The sequence below is a fragment of the Aulonocara stuartgranti genome (assembly GCF_965226115.1).
Source record: "Aulonocara stuartgranti genome assembly, chromosome: 17".
In the NCBI taxonomy this organism is placed as follows: Eukaryota; Metazoa; Chordata; class Actinopteri; order Cichliformes; family Cichlidae; genus Aulonocara; species Aulonocara stuartgranti.
Window position 1 is genome coordinate 6709212 of NC_138953.1, and position 19596 is coordinate 6728807.

The 19596-nt window shown below is 42.6% G+C and overlaps 1 protein-coding gene across 1 annotated transcript in view; it reads left to right on the forward strand.

The window, feature by feature from the left end:
- The first annotated feature begins 1668 nt into the window (after nucleotides 1-1668).
- The window catches only part of LOC309692833 (inactive tyrosine-protein kinase transmembrane receptor ROR1-like), a 137181-nt gene continuing 119253 nt past the window's right edge, over nucleotides 1669-19596 (forward strand). Inside the window, exon 1 of the mRNA XM_082511659.1 lies at nucleotides 1669-2143. Coding sequence (XP_082367785.1) covers nucleotides 2038-2143 — 106 coding nt within the window. The 5' untranslated portion in view covers nucleotides 1669-2037. The remainder of the gene's footprint in view (nucleotides 2144-19596) is intronic.

Genomic DNA, 19596 nt, shown 5'->3' on the forward strand with positions numbered 1-19596 from the left:
GGGTCGCTGCACTGGAGAACCAGAGATACTAAATTGCTACCATTCTTTTTCCTGCTCCCCAAAATGGCTTTCAAAATCCTCCGTGCACACACACACACACACACACACACACACACACACACACACACCTGCAGAGACAATGCATGTGTCAGAATCCAGAAGTCAGCAGAGTGAAATTAAACAGAATGTGGATTTACAGAGGAGAAGTGAATTTGGTCAGTCGTATTGTAAACGTCTGAATAGTTATACTGAGATGTGTGTGTGTGTGTGTGTGTGTGTGTGTGTGTGTGTGTGTGTGTGTGTGTGTGTGTGTGTGTGTGTGTCCAGCCAGGCACAAGAGAACATTGTCTTTTCTTTCTTTTTGTAACTTTCCAGCTTTCATCTGTTTTATACACTTAATGCATGTAAAATGAGTTAAACATTTGCATATGTTGTTTTTTAGTATGTTACATTATTCATCTAATTAAAAATATTAAAGAAAAACTATACTGAACAGCACCAGATGGATCATTATCAGTTAATACAGAGAGATCAGTTAAGCTCCATTTGCAGTTTCTTAAATCACTTTAATTTGATCTTCTAAAGAGTTAGCTCACAGGAAACAGGAAGTGGTGTTCGTTTAAAAAAAAAAGACTTCAAAAAGTGTGAAGGTTCTACACTTTGTTGGAAAACCTAAACGTTCCCTTAAACATCATTAGTGCAATAAAGCACAATCATAAGGGTAACTTCAGTTCACACTCCTTGAATTTCTTATAAGTGTATTTAGCGTGTATTTTTTTCATTAGAGAATATTTTCCTTCTTGTAACCACTGGACCTTATAAATCATGTGTACCAGTGACAGCTCGAACAAAAAGGCTGTTTAGTGCCTCTCAGCCTGCAGGGAACTGAGAAGCTTTCTTTGGTTATTTAATTACCTCCACCAAGGAAGTTATGGGATTGGTTTGGTTTGGTTGCACTAAAAAAAAAAGGGATTTGCATGAACATTTTTTACCAAAGGTGCAGCCGATCTGGATCTGGATCCAGGAACTTTTGAAAGGACTCTTCACCATGGTGAAATTGGGTACAAAGATGCACAGATCTCGCAGTATCTTTACAATCACATGTCAGATTAAAAAGGAAAAAGCAACTGGTAGACTTTGATTTGATGTTCTCAAGAAAATATGACTTCTGGATCCAGGGAATCTGTTTACACGTGGCTTAGAGGGAATGCTGTCTTCTTTTAATTGTTGATTTTTGTTTATTAATTGCTATACTTTATTTATCTGGAAAAGCCCCAAATTGTACATAACAAATATAAAATGGGTCAATATATAAAACTATGCAACCAATATGCAAATTTTAAAAAAAGAACAACAAATACGTTCGTTTTTTAAGTTTATAGGATGCACTTTATAGTTCGATATAAACAGCTGTAGATATAAATTCAGTTGTCGTGAATTTTACGGCAGAGATTTGAATCACTGATCTCTTCTATTAAGCGTTTTAGTGATTGAAGTAAAGCAGGAAGCACAAATGCGGGGTCTCCATCTAAAAACTGAATACTCCTCAGATATTTCACTCACAGATAAAAAAAAACCACACGAGGTAGACTCTGACCGCCCTCCGGACAGTTCCTGTAGTGCACGCACGATGGCGACACTTGGCTAATCAGAGCCATGTGGCTTCTGTGGGCACAACTTCTCCCGATGAAGTTTGCTGGAAGGATTGCGCTCAGTCGGAGAGGGAGAGAGAGACAGACTGAGAGGAGGCAAAGCGGAGCTGGGCTCGAGCGAAGAGGAAAGGCACAGAAGCCAGGACAGACGGAGACAGCTTTCTTCAAGAAGCACCAATTTGTTTTCATCCTAGGGAGAGTTTTGGTGGGCTTTGAAAAAACTGCTGAAACGACCTAGAACTGATCAAAACGCCGAGCTTAGAGTGGTTATTATTATTATTGTTGGGGTTATATTACTTTTTTTTGTAGGGGGACGGACTCGAAATTGATTATTGTGTGTGGTGGATGTGAAAAGCGTGGAAAGGTTTAACACACAACCGAAGGAATGTATCTAAACCGGGCAGCGGCGAACCAGCGACTCTGGAGATGTCCACCATGCGCGCTCTGGATCGCCCTGCTCCTCCAAAGTGTCCTGGACCTGAGCGCGTCTGGTGAGTCTCCCAAAACTTTTTTTCCTTAGCCTTCACTTCTAAAATCATCCATTTTCCTACTCTCCTCTGCTGACATTCAACTTTCTAATCTGTCAGCCTTGACGAAAAACTCCAGCAAGGGCTTCCAACATGTTCCCAACGCGCTCCGCTGCGGCGTTGCGCTTCTTTTATTTTAACGTGCTGTAAAGACGGTTCAAGCCATCCATCCCCATGTTTACATTTTGCTTGTATATTTTAGGCCGACTTTTTGTCTGTGGCTCCTGAAATCATCTGTTAAGTGACCCCATACTGCCGGCCATCGTTCAGCCTCTCTTCTCATGCAAATGATCTTTGGTTTTTTAGATTATCGTCCCATTGTCATTCTGAAGGCTCGGCACGGGGAAATACTCCACTCCAGTGGCGGACAATAGGGGGGCTCTTAACGAGTCAGCTGGATGCCCATTGTGCCCACTCTAACCACGCCCCTCAAAAATCTGAGCGTTAAAGATAAGGAATGTGTGAAGGCTTATTTAAAAGGCAAACAACCACTGCATGTAGTGTTAGGTTTGGTTGATGGCGGGAGGGGTTATCGCTGATGAAGGCAGTAAGATGGGGATGCATGCATGGGCTCCAGAAGCCTGTGGCCTCTTGGAAACAGGATTCGGTTTACGTATACGTGTATCCTTCAACACAGACATTTAAATAACTCTTTATTATAGTTTATTTGTGTGTCCGGACTCTCTCACTGCAGTTTGCACTGCACAGAGCCATGTGTGCCTGTGCAGTGCTGGCATCTTAAAGTTAAAGATGACCTGATAGCAAATGCGAGTGGCCTGTGGCTGATTCCCATAAGTGTGATTGAACTGAGTTTGAATTGTTTACGAAGCTGCTCCTGGAAGGCATTTTCCTCCTTTGTCCTGGCTTTTAAGTGTTTATAGTGTATGAAACAATCCTCCCCATCCAGACCAGTGGTGATGAATTGTCTCCGGAAAGTTTTTCGGGGTTTGCTTGGATTATCCCCGTCCTCCATAAATGCCTTTTCAACTGTTATTTACAGTGAAGGTGTGCAGCATTTCCTGTATTGGGCGTCAAGCATTTCACCAAGGCCTGTCTTTTTTCTCTCTTTCTCTTTCCTCTCTGTATCCTCAGTCCTCTCTTTTTTTTGCTCTGAGGCAGAGAGGAATGTTAATTCACATTACTTAAGTGGATGAGTTAGCTATAACTTATTCCTCAAATGGAGTTTAATGGTTGAATATGAAGTGGAGAGGAGCCAAACCCCCTGATCCTTTAGGTACTTCATATCTGGAAAGAGACAAGTGGAAATGACTGTGTTTCCCACCCACCCACATACGATCCAGAGGGAAAATACTCTGAAAATTAATTTTGAAATACTAATACTGTTTTCCATGAAGAAAACTCCCATAACACCCTCTTCAACTAATATCATCTATAAACAAAAAAAGCTTCAGAATCCTTTTCTCCCAGAGATAATCGGCAGCTGCTGCTTCCAGTGACTTTCATTCTGATTTTCTCTCTCCATTTAAATGAATGTCACTTTATGATGAAACTTACTGGTGTGCTGCACATTAATGACACTCATTTGCAAGCTTTTTTTTATCCCTTAATCACAGCAGCTCCAGGATATGTTTGTGGACAATGCTGTCTTTTTCGGCAGAGTCAGAGAGGAACAACAGTGCGGTTTCACTGTAATCAAATGTTAAGACAATAATTCTGGACAAAGTGATCAGGGGCTGTACTGTGGTTGCAACTGAGCAAACGGGACAAAGAGGAATCTTTAAAGTGTGGTCGTTGTTGTCTTTATTTGCCGCCGTCTGGTGCGCTGGGCAGGCTGTGTGCTTCCATTGAAGAGGTCGGAGGTCACAAGTCTGTCACTGTAGTTTAAATGCGAGCATTTCCAGGAAAGGTCAGGCGTTTCCCCGGCCGCAGGGAAGGATTTTGTTTTATATGGTGGACATGCAAAAGGGTGTGCAAATTAGCGGTTAAAAATCTGTACACCCTTTCAGAAAACATTTTAAACCTAAGGAAATACTTTCTTCATTTGCAGGATTAGAAAATGTCAGTTAATGTACACCATTGGCTGATTGTAGGAAATTTGATGATTTTCCCCGTGCATTCCCTCTACTTGCCAAAAGCAGTTTAGGCATCACTATCAGCCCTCAGGGTGCTAAAACCAACAGATCGTGAGATTTTATTCTTATAGGCACTGCTTCACTTGTAAATAACAAATGTTACTGCCATGCATTTGTGCAGAGTGGGGGACAAAAAAAAAGGCCACCTAAAGTTTAACAGGGCTTTTTATTTTTTGTCCAAACATGATTTTATTTTATTTTTTTATTTATTTTTGCTGTGCCAGCAGGGCTTTTTTTTGTTTGAATCACCTGAGTTTGAACCCAGGTGGAACCGCGTGGAAATCAGATTTCAGCTAAAAGCAGCCATGCTAAAAAGTCCCACCTTTTTATTTAAACATGGAGATAAGCACTGCATGTTCATCTGTCGGCTCAGTGATAATCTTATGACAAATTCCTAAAACCAAATGGACAAAAAATGTTTTAAATCCATGTAAACTGTGTAAATGTTCCTGAATGTGGGACATTCACCTCTGGGCATGAAAAGGTCCAGTGCAGGGCAGGGACTATGGGAAATGTGTTTAGAATTGCATTTAGCCGTTTAATAACACTTGGGAAGGCTATAAATCATGCCGGGTGGAGCTGACGCGGTACAGTTTTCAGTGGGACACACTGTTGACAATAAAGGCACTTCACCCCTGGAAAATCCAATTGGTCTTACAGGCTGAGTGTGTAGGAGCTTGTCCTGGTGCGTCTGCCACTGACATGCCTATCTGGACTGTTTTATGTCTCCTGGTGTTTTCTTAGACTCTTATTTGGGGGAACAGACCACATGAAGTGAAAAAGAAAGCTCAGAATTTGTGGTTTCGTTTCTTTTATGAGGACTTGTTAAAAATTTTACATATCAGCCACTCCTTCTGCTGATTTTTATTTTGTATTTTTTAAGCTGCGCAGTGCATGTGATGGCACGTTTCTCACTTTGAGAGTGCCTATTTCAAATTATTCAGCGTTTTATCCAGATGCTCTGGCAAATGTTTGGCTCGGTCTCGAGTGGTACATCTCTTTAAGATCGATGACCCGGCCGCGTCTAAAACTCCACTCCTCCGCTCTTGACATTGCACATTACACTAAGTCAGGCATCAACTGCCGAGGATCTCTAAAAGCTTTTGGCAGACGCAAAAGAATGTGGCAGGAAGCGTGTGTGTGAAAGAGATGTATGTCTTTTTTTTTAAACACACACACACACACACACACACACACACACACACACACACACACACACATCTACATATTTTGAGACAGCTTGACTCAGTTCTGAGTGTGCGAAACTGGGAGAAAAAGCATAGACGTTAATTTAATCAGCACACGCCTGTAAATCATAAGCTCAAACTCTGTTTTATGTCACTGATTTAAAGCGCCGGTGTGTAAACTATGTCGTGCACTGGCAATTACCTACTTCCCACTCGTTATTAGGCACATGTGTTTGCCGAGGCTCGGCGTGCCTCAGTGCTGCCACGGGGCAAACTGTTTTGGAGAATATTGTGTGATAATTGTTTAAATGATGTAGAGCCAGCAGGTAATTTGCTTCCAAATGATAATAAAAAGGTTCAAGATATCAAATGACTCTTTGAGTGCAACTTTTTTGGTTGTTTTTTTCCCCCTAATAAGACCCACAATTGCAGTATTCACATAATAGGAGATTCAGAAGAACTTTCCTTATGTTGCTTGGCTGGAATGTCCTGATAATATGCTGTCAGTAGTTGGGTTGTCAAAGGAATTTTTTTAAAAAGGAGAGCTAGATTTGAGTTTCCTTTCTTTTGTATATCTGCTCTGCCAAGTGAGGCAAAAGCCTTTTTTTTGTGAACGACGAGAAGTGTAAATTTCCTGCATTTGCGCAATACTGGCAGAAACCAAAAAAAAGAGAGAAAGAAAAATGCTCCCATTTCCACAAATCGGACTCAGTGGAGCGGGGTGGTGTTTTAGTGGCAAGGTTTTCCGTGGAGAGGCAGCGTTTAATCAGAGGCTAAAAGCGCTGCACTCAGATCCTCTTTGGAGACGTTTGATAAAGTTTCTGCCACTACAAACTGTAGCCAAGCGTGAAAACCTTTTTCCTGCAATTTACTGTCTGCACAGGAGGTCAGCCTGTTAGAAAGGAAAAAACCTCTACAGGGTTCAGGGAACTGCGGTCTGGATTAAGAAAAAAGGAGAAACAACATCGGTTCAGGCTTTGGTGCTGCAGTTGAGGAGCCAGTGTGTAGATGGCACTTGAATGATTTTAGCAGAGTGAGAGTCTAGACTGAGCGGGGAAATAAGCTGCATTAGGGTGGCGTTCTCCAGAGCAGAGCATTAATTGGCCATATTTTCCCGCTCCCGCCGACTGACCTGTACCGTATACGTCCAACCGCAAATGAACTTGCTTTCTATACCTTCCATTTGATACTTTCTGTGTTGATGTCTTTTGGCTGCTGCCTGGAAGACAAATTACTCCTGCCACATTAAAAAAAGAAAAGAAAAAAAAGCTCTGTGCTGTATTTTATACACACAACACAATGAGTCCTTTGCTGCAGTTGTAAGGTAGGCTTTAAGAGAGAGACCGTGCTGATGACAAAGTGACACTTTAATGAGTCTAATGGAATAAGCCACACATACTGCATATCAATTTTCCATACGGACTTGGCACGGTTTCGCGTTGTGGACCGTGGGGAAAGGGTGCTGCTTTAAAGAGCTCTAAATGTCACTGAAGCCCCACTCCTTGTTCGAGTTTTATCAAATTACTGCTTTGCAAGTGTCCTTCACAGCTCGTGCTTAATATGTGGAGATCATGCTACATTTCATTTAATAAGGGGTTCGGATGAAACATGGCTTTTTAAACTCTCCTGTATGTGCCAGAGTAAATCTTTTTAAGCCCTGTTTGTCTAGCATTAAGGACTTCAGAAACTCCTACTGGAAGCAGACGGGCAGATCTCAGTTCAGCCACAATTAAATCTTTGTACAACACCAGGCTCCCACCAAGGGGATGAAATACCCCCAATTTAATGGGCGTCACTGCCAAAAAAAAATCAATATTTGTTTTCCATGAAAGATATGTTCACTTTATGGATTATTAAGAGAGATGGCACTGTCATATTTGTGTGCAAAACTAGAAATATGCGTGTCGTTTCTTCACAGCTGTTTAAGTATAGGGTTTGGCATTCTCTTTTAATCTGCTATTTTGTTTCTGCATTCAATTAGTAATATGTTAGTCCATAACACTTAAGTCTGAGATAACCTTTCTATGGCTAAAGCTTCAAAATCCAAAGAATACAAAGATCTAAAAGAGAGAAATGCAGAAAGTCATCAGTTGTGATGCTTTAACCACACAATGTGCAGCATTTTGCACTAAATCAACTCATCATCTGGTCACAGCAGCTGGACCGAAGGCCTCAGACCCACATCTGTGGTAGCTGCATACTTCCACTTGGGGGCAGTGTCAAAAATATGTGGAACAACTGATTATGGGTGACACAGTTGTCCATATTTGTGTCGATGTGGGTCCTTTAACATTTAACTTGTGTCTCAGAGAAGACAGATGCCACATACACAGACTTTTTCACTGATTTCTCCTCGGTGGTTCTACGACCTTTATTTGTTGTTGTTTTTTTCATTCTTCCTCTTCGTGGTGGACACAACTTGGATAATTCCCTTTCCTGTTTAGGCCTACTTGTTGAGCGCTTGACTTACGCACAGCATAATGTCTGTTTAGCTGCTTGGAGGACTGCACACAAGCCTCTGTGTAGGTTGATTGCCGTGATCTTTTTCTCTCTGTGTGTTAGGGTTAACCAGCCTGAGGAGGAGTGTTCACTTTGATAGGTGACACTGGAGGAATGGTCAAAAGCATTAAACAAGTACTAGGGCTGAACGATTATGGAAAATAATCTAATTGCGATTTTTTGCCCCAATATTGCGATTGCGATGCGATATGCGATTATTTTTTAAGGTCTTTGTCTTCTGTATTATTAAACAAAGACAAGCAATACATCATATAGTATGGCCAATACTATATTACATTAATTTTAAACTGTTCTTTCCTGGAAGACAGACCTCTGTTATGATGACATGAGGTGATGCATGAATTGATGACTGACATTTTTATTTAACTTCTTCAATCACAACAGTATATTTGAACATACACAATAGTTTATTTTTAGCTTACAAACATCTGAGCATAAAGTGCTGACAAGGAACCCTGGTGTAAACATTAAAATGAAAGTCAGTACAATGTGCAGATTGCAGAAATATACATAAACAAAATCAGTGGCTTTACCACACTCAGTTTTTCGACATCTGTGAACTACTAGACAGTCATTCAATTAAAAAATAATATTAAATAAATAAAACTAATAAATAAAAAATACACACATCTTACTGATCTCTGCAGTCAGTAACATTACACATAAAGTGCAAACATAATAGCAATTGTATAAACACACACACAAACACGCCTTTAAAATTTAAAGGCGTGAAATTGGACGGTCTAGTTCTGATTAGCGTCACCGCTGTCTCGGTGGAGTTTAATAAACTCGGCCGTCTGCTTCTTGCTATCTAAAATATAACCAGACACTGGCGTAAATTCTCGACTGTCTCATACTTCTGTTTAATACGTTTTCTGTTTGACGTTTAGTCAGCTGTGTGAAAACCAAGGAGGAACCCACCCGGGGGATTAATAAAGTTTTATTTTATCTAATCTAATAACTTTAATCTCAGCCAAACCGATTTACTCACGAACAAACAAAACACTGAAAAAAGCCCAACAATAACATTTTTAGGTTGTCTAAGTGACTTATATATTACGTTTAACCCGAGCAGCGAAACTCCGCGGTGATCTGAAAATGATGTGCCGGGAGTTGTGCCGTTCTCGGCCGCATCAGTAACCCTCGAGCTCCCGGCTAGCTGTCGAGCTGGTGGGTAGCAGACGCCTCTGAAAACGTCGAAGCACTTTTGCAAATATAGGATATCTTGATAAACCGAGCAGATATTTGATGTTTACACAACTACTTTCTCGCCTGAAAATATGTTAAAAGTTTATTTTGTGACCCAGAAAGATTAGTATGAGTAATTTTAAAACTTAGTAGCGGCCGCCATTGCTGGAAACTGGAGTTTGGCTGGGCCGCGCTATGAATTCTGGGATATGGTAGTAATTTGGACAGCCTTCGGCGCGTCGCTGTGACGTAATCGGTCTACAAATGCGGCCTCAGGAGGATGCAGCCCATGAATTTGGACATGTCCAGAGTATAATCGCAGCCTTTGCGGTTAGAAAATTGCACTTGATCATGTCGCGATATTATCGCAAATGCGATATATCGTTCAGCCCTAACAAGTACACAGTGTTCGTGGTCGCAGATGATCTGCATTCTTTAGAAAAGCCTTGCCTATCATTGCATGTTTTCATGGGGACACACAGACGTTTTTTCCCCGCATGATGAGAATCAGAAAATAGTCAACCCCTCTGCTACCTTTCAAAACCATCAGCATGACATCAAAACTCATTGGCACTGTTCCTATCTGGCTGGCAATCACATGCTAATGCTTTTAATTTTCTTTTCTGTACTTTCTCACTTTCCTGGCTGTGTCCTCTCTCTCTTTCTCAAACACACACTGTCTCTTTTGCCCCCTCTCCTTCTCTTCAGTTTCTGAGTGGCTCCTCAACTTTTTCTCCTTTCTTTGCCTGGCTGACTGACATGCTGCTCTTGGCTGAGCTGCTTGTGTTTACTCAACAATAACTGAGAGCAGGGTGGCTCCACAGCAGTTCCTACGCTCTTCAGGGAAACAAAGATAACGACTCGTGCAGGCTTTCTGGCAGGATTGTTTGCCAGTACGCGGCTTCTCATACTAGAGCTGAGATGGAGCGGCATCTTGTGCTGTCAGCTGATGCAAAAACACTTCATTCTTTCAAATGATTCATTGCAGCCATGGCGAGATCATGAGAGGGATCTTTAGCCAGATTTTTCCGTAGTCAACGCAACTCTTGATGCGTCTTTGAGGCTCTGTGGGTAATCTTTTCAGAACGCAGTGGTTACGCGGCAAAAAAAGCACTGGACCATCAGCTCCACAGTGGCATTTGTATAAACGTATCACTCCGCAGTTATTAATAGAACCGTATCACATGCGTTTTTCTCACAATTTCCAAAATCATTCCCAGCAGATCCTTCGCTCAAATCTTTATTTTTCTTACTTTTTCTCTCTCTCTCATTTTTTTTCATGCCTCTGGAGCGAAGCCGTAGCACACGCCGAAAGTGCTCGGCATATAGACTTCAGCCTGCTTGCAAAATACTTAAACCAGACACATTTGGGCTTCAGGAAATTTGATTTTACGGGGCATCGTATGATTTGTGTTCGGCTTGAATAAACTGTGTGCTTCCTTGTTGAATGTGTCTGTTTAGGCTCTCGTGCAGCCACTCAGGAGGTTTTTATGTTTGTATAAGATGCAGAGAGAAGTGTTTTCCCGTGTCTTTGGCCTGTCATTGCTTTGTGATTACATTTAGTGGCCACAGAAACTGTAATCCCGTCGTTGCCAGAAGCTGAAGCATTTTTCCCTTTTGGGGATTAAAAAGGTTTTTAGTGTAAAGCTGCCAGTTTAACAAGTCGATTTGGCCACTAAACAGGTTTAGGGATCTGCTAAAACAACACTAAGCTCCTTTCACTTTATTTATGTGTTTTGTTTGTTATTGGGGAATAAAAATGCTCCAATCAGCAGGCTTTGAGCTCTCAAACTGACTGAAAGAGAAACACATTTCTGCCATACTGGCTTCTCTTTATTGGCTCCCTGTTAATTGCAGAATTTAATTCAAAAGCCTTCTCCTTACAAACAAGGTCTTGAATCAAGCCCCATCATATCTTAAAGACCTCTAGCATATCACCTCCCTGAGCCTTTTTCTGTTTGAGGTTTATTTCTGTTAAAAGGGAGTTTTTCCTTCCCACCGTCGCCAAATGCTTGCTCATAGGTTTCATTCTAGTATTGCAGGATCTTAACCATACAATGTCAAGTTCCTTGAAGCAATTATTGTTGAGATTTGGAACTATACAAATAAAACTAAATTGAATTGAACTTACTTTGCCACTATTTCCATCTTATTCCACCTCTATATTCTATGGATATATTGGTATTGCAATGTAACTCAATTAATGCAATATATATAAAAACAATACAGTACAGAAGGAAAGGAAAGTCAGTCATTTAGAAACATTGTCAGCACCTGGTTGGTTCAGCAGAGGATCGACTCTGAGCGCTGTCGGCAGCACATCTGGCAGAGTGTGTGAAACACATTGGCGGAAAGTGCCAAAATATCAGCATTTGAATTTTTTACACCCAAAACATCCATCTGGCTCTAGTGTGAAGACTTTTGGTCCATACATATATTAAAGAAATACAATCCAACTTAACTAAACAAGTAGGGGGTAATATTACTAAATCCAGCGTGTTTTCAGTGCAGCGTAGTCACCTTCAGCAAATGTCTTTGTATTAGCATTAGTGGAGACATGGCCTTAGTGTGTTTGTTTAACCAAAGCCTCGTCACCTTGTTCTCTGTGCAGGCGCCCTGTTTAACCAGCAGCCAGTGTTTACCCAGCCACTTGATTCACACAAAAAGACTCGAGAGAGGCTGCGCCTTGAAGTGGCAGCACAGTCCCGTTGTCCGACTGATCTCGCACATTTTTTTCCATTAGGCTGACAAACGGCGCCAAGTCAGCATTTTGTGGTAAAAACAGGTCTGTTTGCATGTGCGGCCTGTGAATTGTGACACCAGATTTCAGGGGCAAAATTTAGATGCAAGCACGCAACTATAAATCTAACAGTGACTTAGCATGAATAGAGGGGAAAAAGGCACAAATGACCATAAGAAATTTGACTTAAATGGAAATCCCCTTTCTATCCATTCTAATCCTGTGTCGACCGCATTCACCGAGGAATCTGGAGTTAAAGGTCTCATTTGGATGTGAGTCTGAAATGCAGTCACTGCAGTTAAATGCCCATCTACCAAACCACTGCTGCCCAGGCATCTGGCTGATTTAGCACCACCAGGAAGCTGCTGTCCCTGTGCGGTCAAGTCTTCTGTCATTGATCGGATTTTGTGAAAGAGGAAAAATGTTCAACGATGCAGATTTGAAAAAAATTCTCACTTTAAGATTCTAATTTTCCACTTTGTCTTTTACTCAAGAAACCTGGTGGTAGCATGATTTTAGCAGATTATGGCATGCTTAACTCTTAAGAGTTTGGGCAAGCCTTCAAAGATCCCTTTATTGTGGTGAGGAATAGCTGTTACCATACTCATATCCCTTTTGGCTTGATGGCCTCACTATAAGGCAACTTTTTTTCCCTCCAAGGTGAAAAGTTATTGATTCCTTTGTTGCCTAACTATCCAGAGTGTGTCTCTGTTTTGTAGCAAATGAGTGAAAATAACAGCAGGACCGAAGGTTATGTGCTTCTGACTGTCCGGATGCATTAACCAGAGCTTAGAATGATGGAGGCAGTCCTGTGTTTGAAGTCTGAGCGGCCCGTGGGTTTCGTGGTCAGATCTGCAGGAATGCTTATGAAAGAAAATCCGGTACAGTCATGGAGCAGGAATCTCTTTGTTTTAAAAGTGACAAAATGTATGTTATCTCCTCCACTTCTCTTCCTTTTGTGTTCGCTCAACTCGTGTTTGTATCGAACCTGGCATAAGCTGGAGAGGGATCTCGTCAGCTGGCTCGCTCCTGACCAGGAATTCATACATTTATCCTGTGGGACGCCGAATGCTTTTCTTTTTTTCCCCCATCCGTCTTTGAGGCGAATAAAAAATGATGGGGAGTGTTGAGGGGAAAATTCAATTTACCCATTAAAGCTGCCCTCCTGTTTTTCATATTTCTGCTTTGAACGGTTGTTTTACTTCCCGGTAGATGTTTATCAAAGCTGACGCCGACTTGGAAGCAACCCCACTTTAAGGTTATGTGCTGGTACGGCTGTGTCCCGCATGCCAGCAGTCTTCTCACACCTAGCTCTGCTCTCTTTTCCTGTCTCTCTATACATCTGTCTCCGTCTTCCCTCTAAGTCTCTAACCCCTGCTTGTCTTCAGAGAGCATTGATTTCAGCAGGGCAGGAAATGAAACTACATTGCCCTGTGACTCCCAGCAGGAGAGAAGGGACCTGGGGAGGGAAAGAGGAAGAGGTTCATGAAGCAAAAGGAGTCCAAAACTAGTGGAGGTTTTTTTTCTCTCTGCAGAAAGGGATTAAAAGATTTAAAGCACGAGGAGGTGAGTGAGGATCGGGATGGAACTGTCTCGGCACGGAGAAATCTGAGCAGGCTACGAATGTTATTGAGACGGGAAAATATTTTCCTAGAGGTGTTTGACTGACAGCAGGCTTAAATTTACTCCCAGCTAAGTCCTATCAGTCAAGAATCTGAATGATCCGACCCGTTAAACTGAAACAAACAGCCTCCGAGCAGCAATGTAGGGGCCTTCGTAGAAAGAGGAGCAGAGGCCTTCACGATCTTTGAAAACTCCTGACCTTCATCCCTCCACCAGAAGTCAGTGATCTTCTCCACAAGAGGGGCCTATATAAGAGGCTTAGGCCCTTGTGATCCCACTGCCTGTTTGTCTAACCTCTGCGTGGCTGCCTCAGCAGCACTAAGCTTTGCCCGCAAAGAGCTCATTACCTCTCAGCCCTCTATCTCAACTTCATTGAGCCATTGTAGCAGTTGGAACACAGGTTTAAGTGCTCCTGATTATGAACGTCGTTAAACCCTTTACACTAAAATATGATGTGATCTCATGCCATGTCAGCACTTGTGTCTTAAAAAAAACAAAAAACAAAAAGCCAACCAAGGATTAAATTTGGAATTGTTGAGCAATGCATGGAGGCGGCATTATTTCCTACCAGAGCAAAAAACAGATTCCCAGCATTTCACCGTCCCGCAGCAAGCTCTAATGGCACATAAAACCTGTCATGTCGTTGCAACCATAATTGGAGCAAAGAAGAGATGGCACAGCGTCAGCATCTTTCCAGACGTTTACCCACGGCCCCCGGTGCGCTTAAATAGAATATTTATTGGCCTTTTCATTGAAATGTACAGCTGTTTATACCGTGCATGCATTGTGTAATGATGTTTTGCAACGAGGCTCTCGGCCCGTCGCTGTAGATGTATGCAGACCTCTATAGTTAAACAGGGGAAAGATATATTGAGACATCTCTGCTGTGGACATTGCAGCTTATTATTTCTGACGTGCCCGGCTGGCGTGCTGATCTTAAACGGGCCGGCGCTGATAATTTGGATCGAGACAGATCGCCGCAGTGGTGATTCACGACTGTTTGAGTGGGAGTTTTAAACAGTAATGGATTCGGTTTAGAAGTTTCCCCTCCTGGTACCGTTCAACAGTTTGGACAACTCATGGCAGGGACTTGCGATGGAGTTTGGCAGACCAACGTCTTGTCTAAACCCTCCTTCTCCTCCTTCAGTTTTCTCCTAATCTTAATGCCCCCAGCCCCCCCCCCCCGATACTTATTAAGATTTCCAAAGCAGACAGTTTGCTGTGAAAACTGTCTAAGATATAGTTATTTCAGATCTGGAATGTGTTCTGCTCTCCTCACTTTTTATTTTCATTTCTTTTCAATCCTCTGTGTCCTCAGTCAGACGGCGGTGACCCACTGCCCCCCACCCTCCTCCTCACTGCCCTCGCTTTGCACTCCCTGGGATTTGTTAGTCCATTTACCCTTTAATTCAAACCTGATTTAACTCCAGCCAGCTGGCTAGCTTAACACCCCCCCCCCCTCCCCCCACCAACACTCATGACGGCCCTGAGCAGGAGTGGACATTGTGTTTTTGTCTCGATATGTGTTCTTGCGTGCATGGAGAGCACACGGCCCCTCCAAACATTGAATTTCCAGGCAACTGAGCGCCCCTTTATGATCGCTGCAAACAGCCGACACTCTTCCACTCATTTTGGTCATAAAAAACAGCGTTCCACTGATGGCCAAATGACGTCTGTGTGATCGCGCTTCCCCGAGTCGTGACAAACAGAAGATTTAGTGCATCAGAGTCCTTACTGTTGCTCACAAGTGCAAAAAGCCGATGTCTCTGCACTTGATAAATGGGCTCTTTGATTTCTGTTAGATCTGTTTGATACTTTTGCTGAACTGCATTAGGCTGAAACATGTTAGGCACATCAAAACGAGATAACCAGAGTGCACTTGGACCGAGTTGAAGGGTAGGACTATGGCGAGGTGATATATTTAGAAATGGCCTCTGTGCTTGCTGTAGACCTGCGAGTTTATTTAAGGAAGCTGTAATTTTCCTGCCAGCTGCCCTTCCATGTTTAATTGGGACAAATAGCTCATTGCTAATGAATTTATTGTAAGCTTGTACACGTGTTTCGGAAGTCCTAGGACTCTGGTTGATTGTCAAATACCATCACTCAGTGTGCAAAAAAATGTCTCCAGAAATTTGCAAAGACTCCTCCCTTTAAATGCGACAGTTAGTCATTCAGATTTTTTTAAAAGGCTTTCCTGGCTCAAGTCTTATAAAACTAGAAGAAAAACAGTAGTTAAAGAGTTTCCAAGACAATAGACGAAAGGTGTTTTACTGCCGGCAGATAGCAGCCCGCGTGTTTTTTAACCCTGTGCTTGCACAGTAATGCAGCCTTTGCGTGATTGGTGGTATGCCTTTGCAAACGTGCACACCCCCTGTCCCAGTGTTGGTGGTCTTGGAAAGCCACCAAGATCACCCGGCTGCTCTGTAATGTGAAAGCAATTAGCAGCCAGCGGTTTTACACAGTGCCGATATGCGTGGAATAACAAAAGGGGAATGTAGGTCACCACTGAGCCACAGGTACTCAGTGTGGACCCATGAGTATGCACGTCAAACTACAGTGGCCTGTTGGTCAGTAACAATTAGGAACTGCTTGGTAAGTTAAGAGGTCACGTATGTAAATAAATCGATAGGTGTTATACTTCAGTGCACGTGCATGAGGATGCATGACGACGGATTCTCGTAGGAATTCATAGTGAGAATTCCTGCCGTCAGTGGGTTTATAACGAGTTAAAAGCCAGATTTCTTCAGCTCCCTGCAGACCCCTTTGATGTCTTCACCCTCGGTTTCCTTCATCTGACATTTCTTTTAATGAGACGAAGATTCTCGCGATAGAGATCTGCCGCTAACTTTAGTTAGAAATACAGTAAATCTGTGCCACACACATTTACTTTGGGTTAGACTGAGGCCTGTTTCTCTGTCAGATTTTCCCTTTTTTTTGGTGTGTGTGTGTAACTGCATGTCTCTATGGTGTGTGCGAGCAGGGTGCATGCCCTCTGTCACATCTGGAAGCTTGTGGTTTTTTTCATGAACTGCTAAATGAGGAGAAAAATACTCCCAGCTGCCCTCAGGAAAGCTCACCTGGTGTTGGTGTCCTTGTTTACTCTCTCACACTTTGTTTTTCCCATCGCTCCATGCAAAACATGCACGTAGATATGGATACATTATTAAAAGCGCTTTGAGTAGTTTGCCTTCTCTTCCTCTCTTTCTTTTACAGAAACTATCTGAATATGCCTTCTCTTCTTGTGTGTGTTTGTGTGTATGTGGGGGGGGGGGGGGGGTTCTAGCCCACTTCAAGGGGGTTGGAGATTGGGTTGGGGTACAAGCATGAAACATGAATATGCTTTTTACATAAGATATTCTGTACATGGCGTCCCAGCATAACCCGAGTAATCAGATTAAGACAAGAACAGTTTGACTGGGTTACATGCGTAGTGGGAGCGACCACAGCACATCGCATGGTAAAGTCATTTTCACTGCAGCCTCCGCAGGGAGAGGAGGCCTGGAGAAGCATCCACCCCTCCCGCCCTTTACCTCAAACACCACCAGTCCACCACCCCCACACCCCAGCCGGCATACTTCGGCTATCAGAAGGGAGCGAAGCTGGGAGATATCAGCCTCGAGAGCTAAAAAGCAGCTTTTGTCTCGAGCGACCCACCGAAGACCTCTGCCTGCCCGCTCTATCAGCAAATCATAAACTATACCTCGCGACTAGAAACACAGGCGAGCACGTGAAGGGAGGGGAAAAAAATCGGCAAGATCAAAGACCTGAAATGAAAAGTAGAAATACTTACTCTAGCTTTAGCTGTCATATAAATCTGCACACATTTTACATTGTGGATTAATGGTGCATTGACTGACGAGACGAGTGATTACAGTAACGGATGTAGCAGCTATGCACATGTGTGGTACACGCTGGGAAAGAAAGTTGTTAGCACCGCTCACATTAGCCACACAGTTAGTTGCTCTAAATATCCATTTCCTTTTAACTGAATGATAATAAGTAGCACCCAGACATGCTTAGACTTCACTTCCTCCATAGATCTTTTTGGACACTACTTGTAGCCACAAAAACATCAGTCTTCAGAGCTTCTTCTTCAGCGGCCAAGCCTTTCTTGCTAGCTACGTTATTTTTACCTAGCTTAGCTGTCTCTTTGACCACTAGAGAAGTGCCATCACCTCAGTGGAGCATCTTGGTATAAGTTTAATTGAAAGTGGAACTTCTTAAATTCACAGTGCATACTCTTCCTGACTGTCATACTCATTCTTTGTTCTTTTTCTTCCTTTTTAGGGGGGAGGGTTAATTGTATTTGATCTGTCCACTTGTTTTCATCATCTCACTGCTCTTTTTTTTTCTATTTACCACAACTGTCGTGTTTTCCCTTCACCCCTCTTTCTCTTACCCAGGCAGGGAGCTCAGTCGTTCTAAGCACAGTGTCTATCAAAGCGAGGCTCACAGCTGAGATTTAGTGGGATTACTGCCTTTCACTCTTAGCCCGTCATTTCAGGATTTTCAGGTTTCACACTAGTTAGACTTTGGGTAAACAAGGACACAAAGTTGCAGCAGACAAATTACAGCTACACCAAGAGGTAGACAGGATTTGGACAACAATGTAATCCCACGAGCTCCTTGTATATACAGCGCATAAACCGACATCTTGCTTACAGTATGCAATTCTTATTTACAGTCATCGCATTTAATATTTCAGATTTAAAGGCTTTATTCGCACTGTTTGCAAAAAGCTGCGTGAAGAGCTGCTCTCGACTTTGATATAAATGTCACAGCTGTTACCGAAAGGCTTCTGCAAGTGTTCTGCTTTAAATATGTTTTTGAGCCGCCTGGTTGGAGTTTGAAGTCAATTATAGTAGCAGCCATGCCCTTCAAGTGTACCCATGAACAGCACTTGCAAGCCCTCGGAGAGCTCTTCATTAAGTGACCCTGAACCCTGATGCTTCAGTACAGTCGGAGAAATCAAAAGGGGAAGGATCTGTAAAGTAACTCATGCAAATCAGTACACTTCCTCAAAAATCAGACTCAGCCTAGTCCCAAAGGTGCCGCCGGACCTCCAAGAATGCAGTCAGACCTGCTGTCAGACTAGGTTTCCATTAAAAATAAACAGTCTGCTTTTTTGTTTTGTTTTTTTTAAAATTCCAGTCAATTTTCAATTCTCATGATCTCTGTTGGACACAGAAATTTCCATTTGACTTATCGTATAGTTGTTTTTGATATGTTATATTCTTTAGATGTACTAAAATTTTTGAAAAATGCCATATTGTGTTGCTCTTTCAGTGAGCTGACCACGTTTATCTGCTGTATTTTCATGTGAAAATGTCTTGATCTGACTTGACTTGGCGTCTCTATTTCCAACATTTATTTACGGCTCTCCCGGCTCCCACTAAATCTTGTCTGCACAGCTGCGATTTTTGTCTGCATGTGTTTAATGTGAGGTTCACAGGACATTAAAATGCTGCTGGACCGTCAGGCAGGCAGTGACGCATTCAAACAGCAAAGCATCTTCTTGTTTCTGAATAAAGCACCTTTGGGATACCTACTGTTTAACACACTCTTTAAGCTTAGTGACCCCTGCAGCTCGTGTCATGTCTGCCTTGTGTGTTATTGGAGTAACGATGATGTGTCCAGGCTAGGTCAGCAAGCTAAAAACAAAAAACAAACAAGACGATTATTGGTAATCATTTAAAACCTGGATTGTTTTATCTGTTGTTGACCATAACCTTCACTGATGCCCACCAGATTAGGGACGGATGGCTGTTGAGAGGTGGTTAATTGAAGAGCTAAAGAGAGGAAAGGACCGAGTGAATGAAGGAGGGACACTGGGCAAACAAGAGAGTGAAAGAGAGAAGGGCAGATCTTTTATGAGGCATGGAAAACGGGGTGAAAGGAGGAGAGAGGGGGAGTTGATGCCTGTGGTGGGTCTGAATAGAAGGACCCCGTGTTCTCTTTAATGTTAAATGAATAACTCCTGACCTGACACAGGCTTTTAATTGGTGTAACCACCAGTTGGGATGGAGTGCCGGGTTGGTTGCATCGTGGGAAAGTGAGAAAATGTGC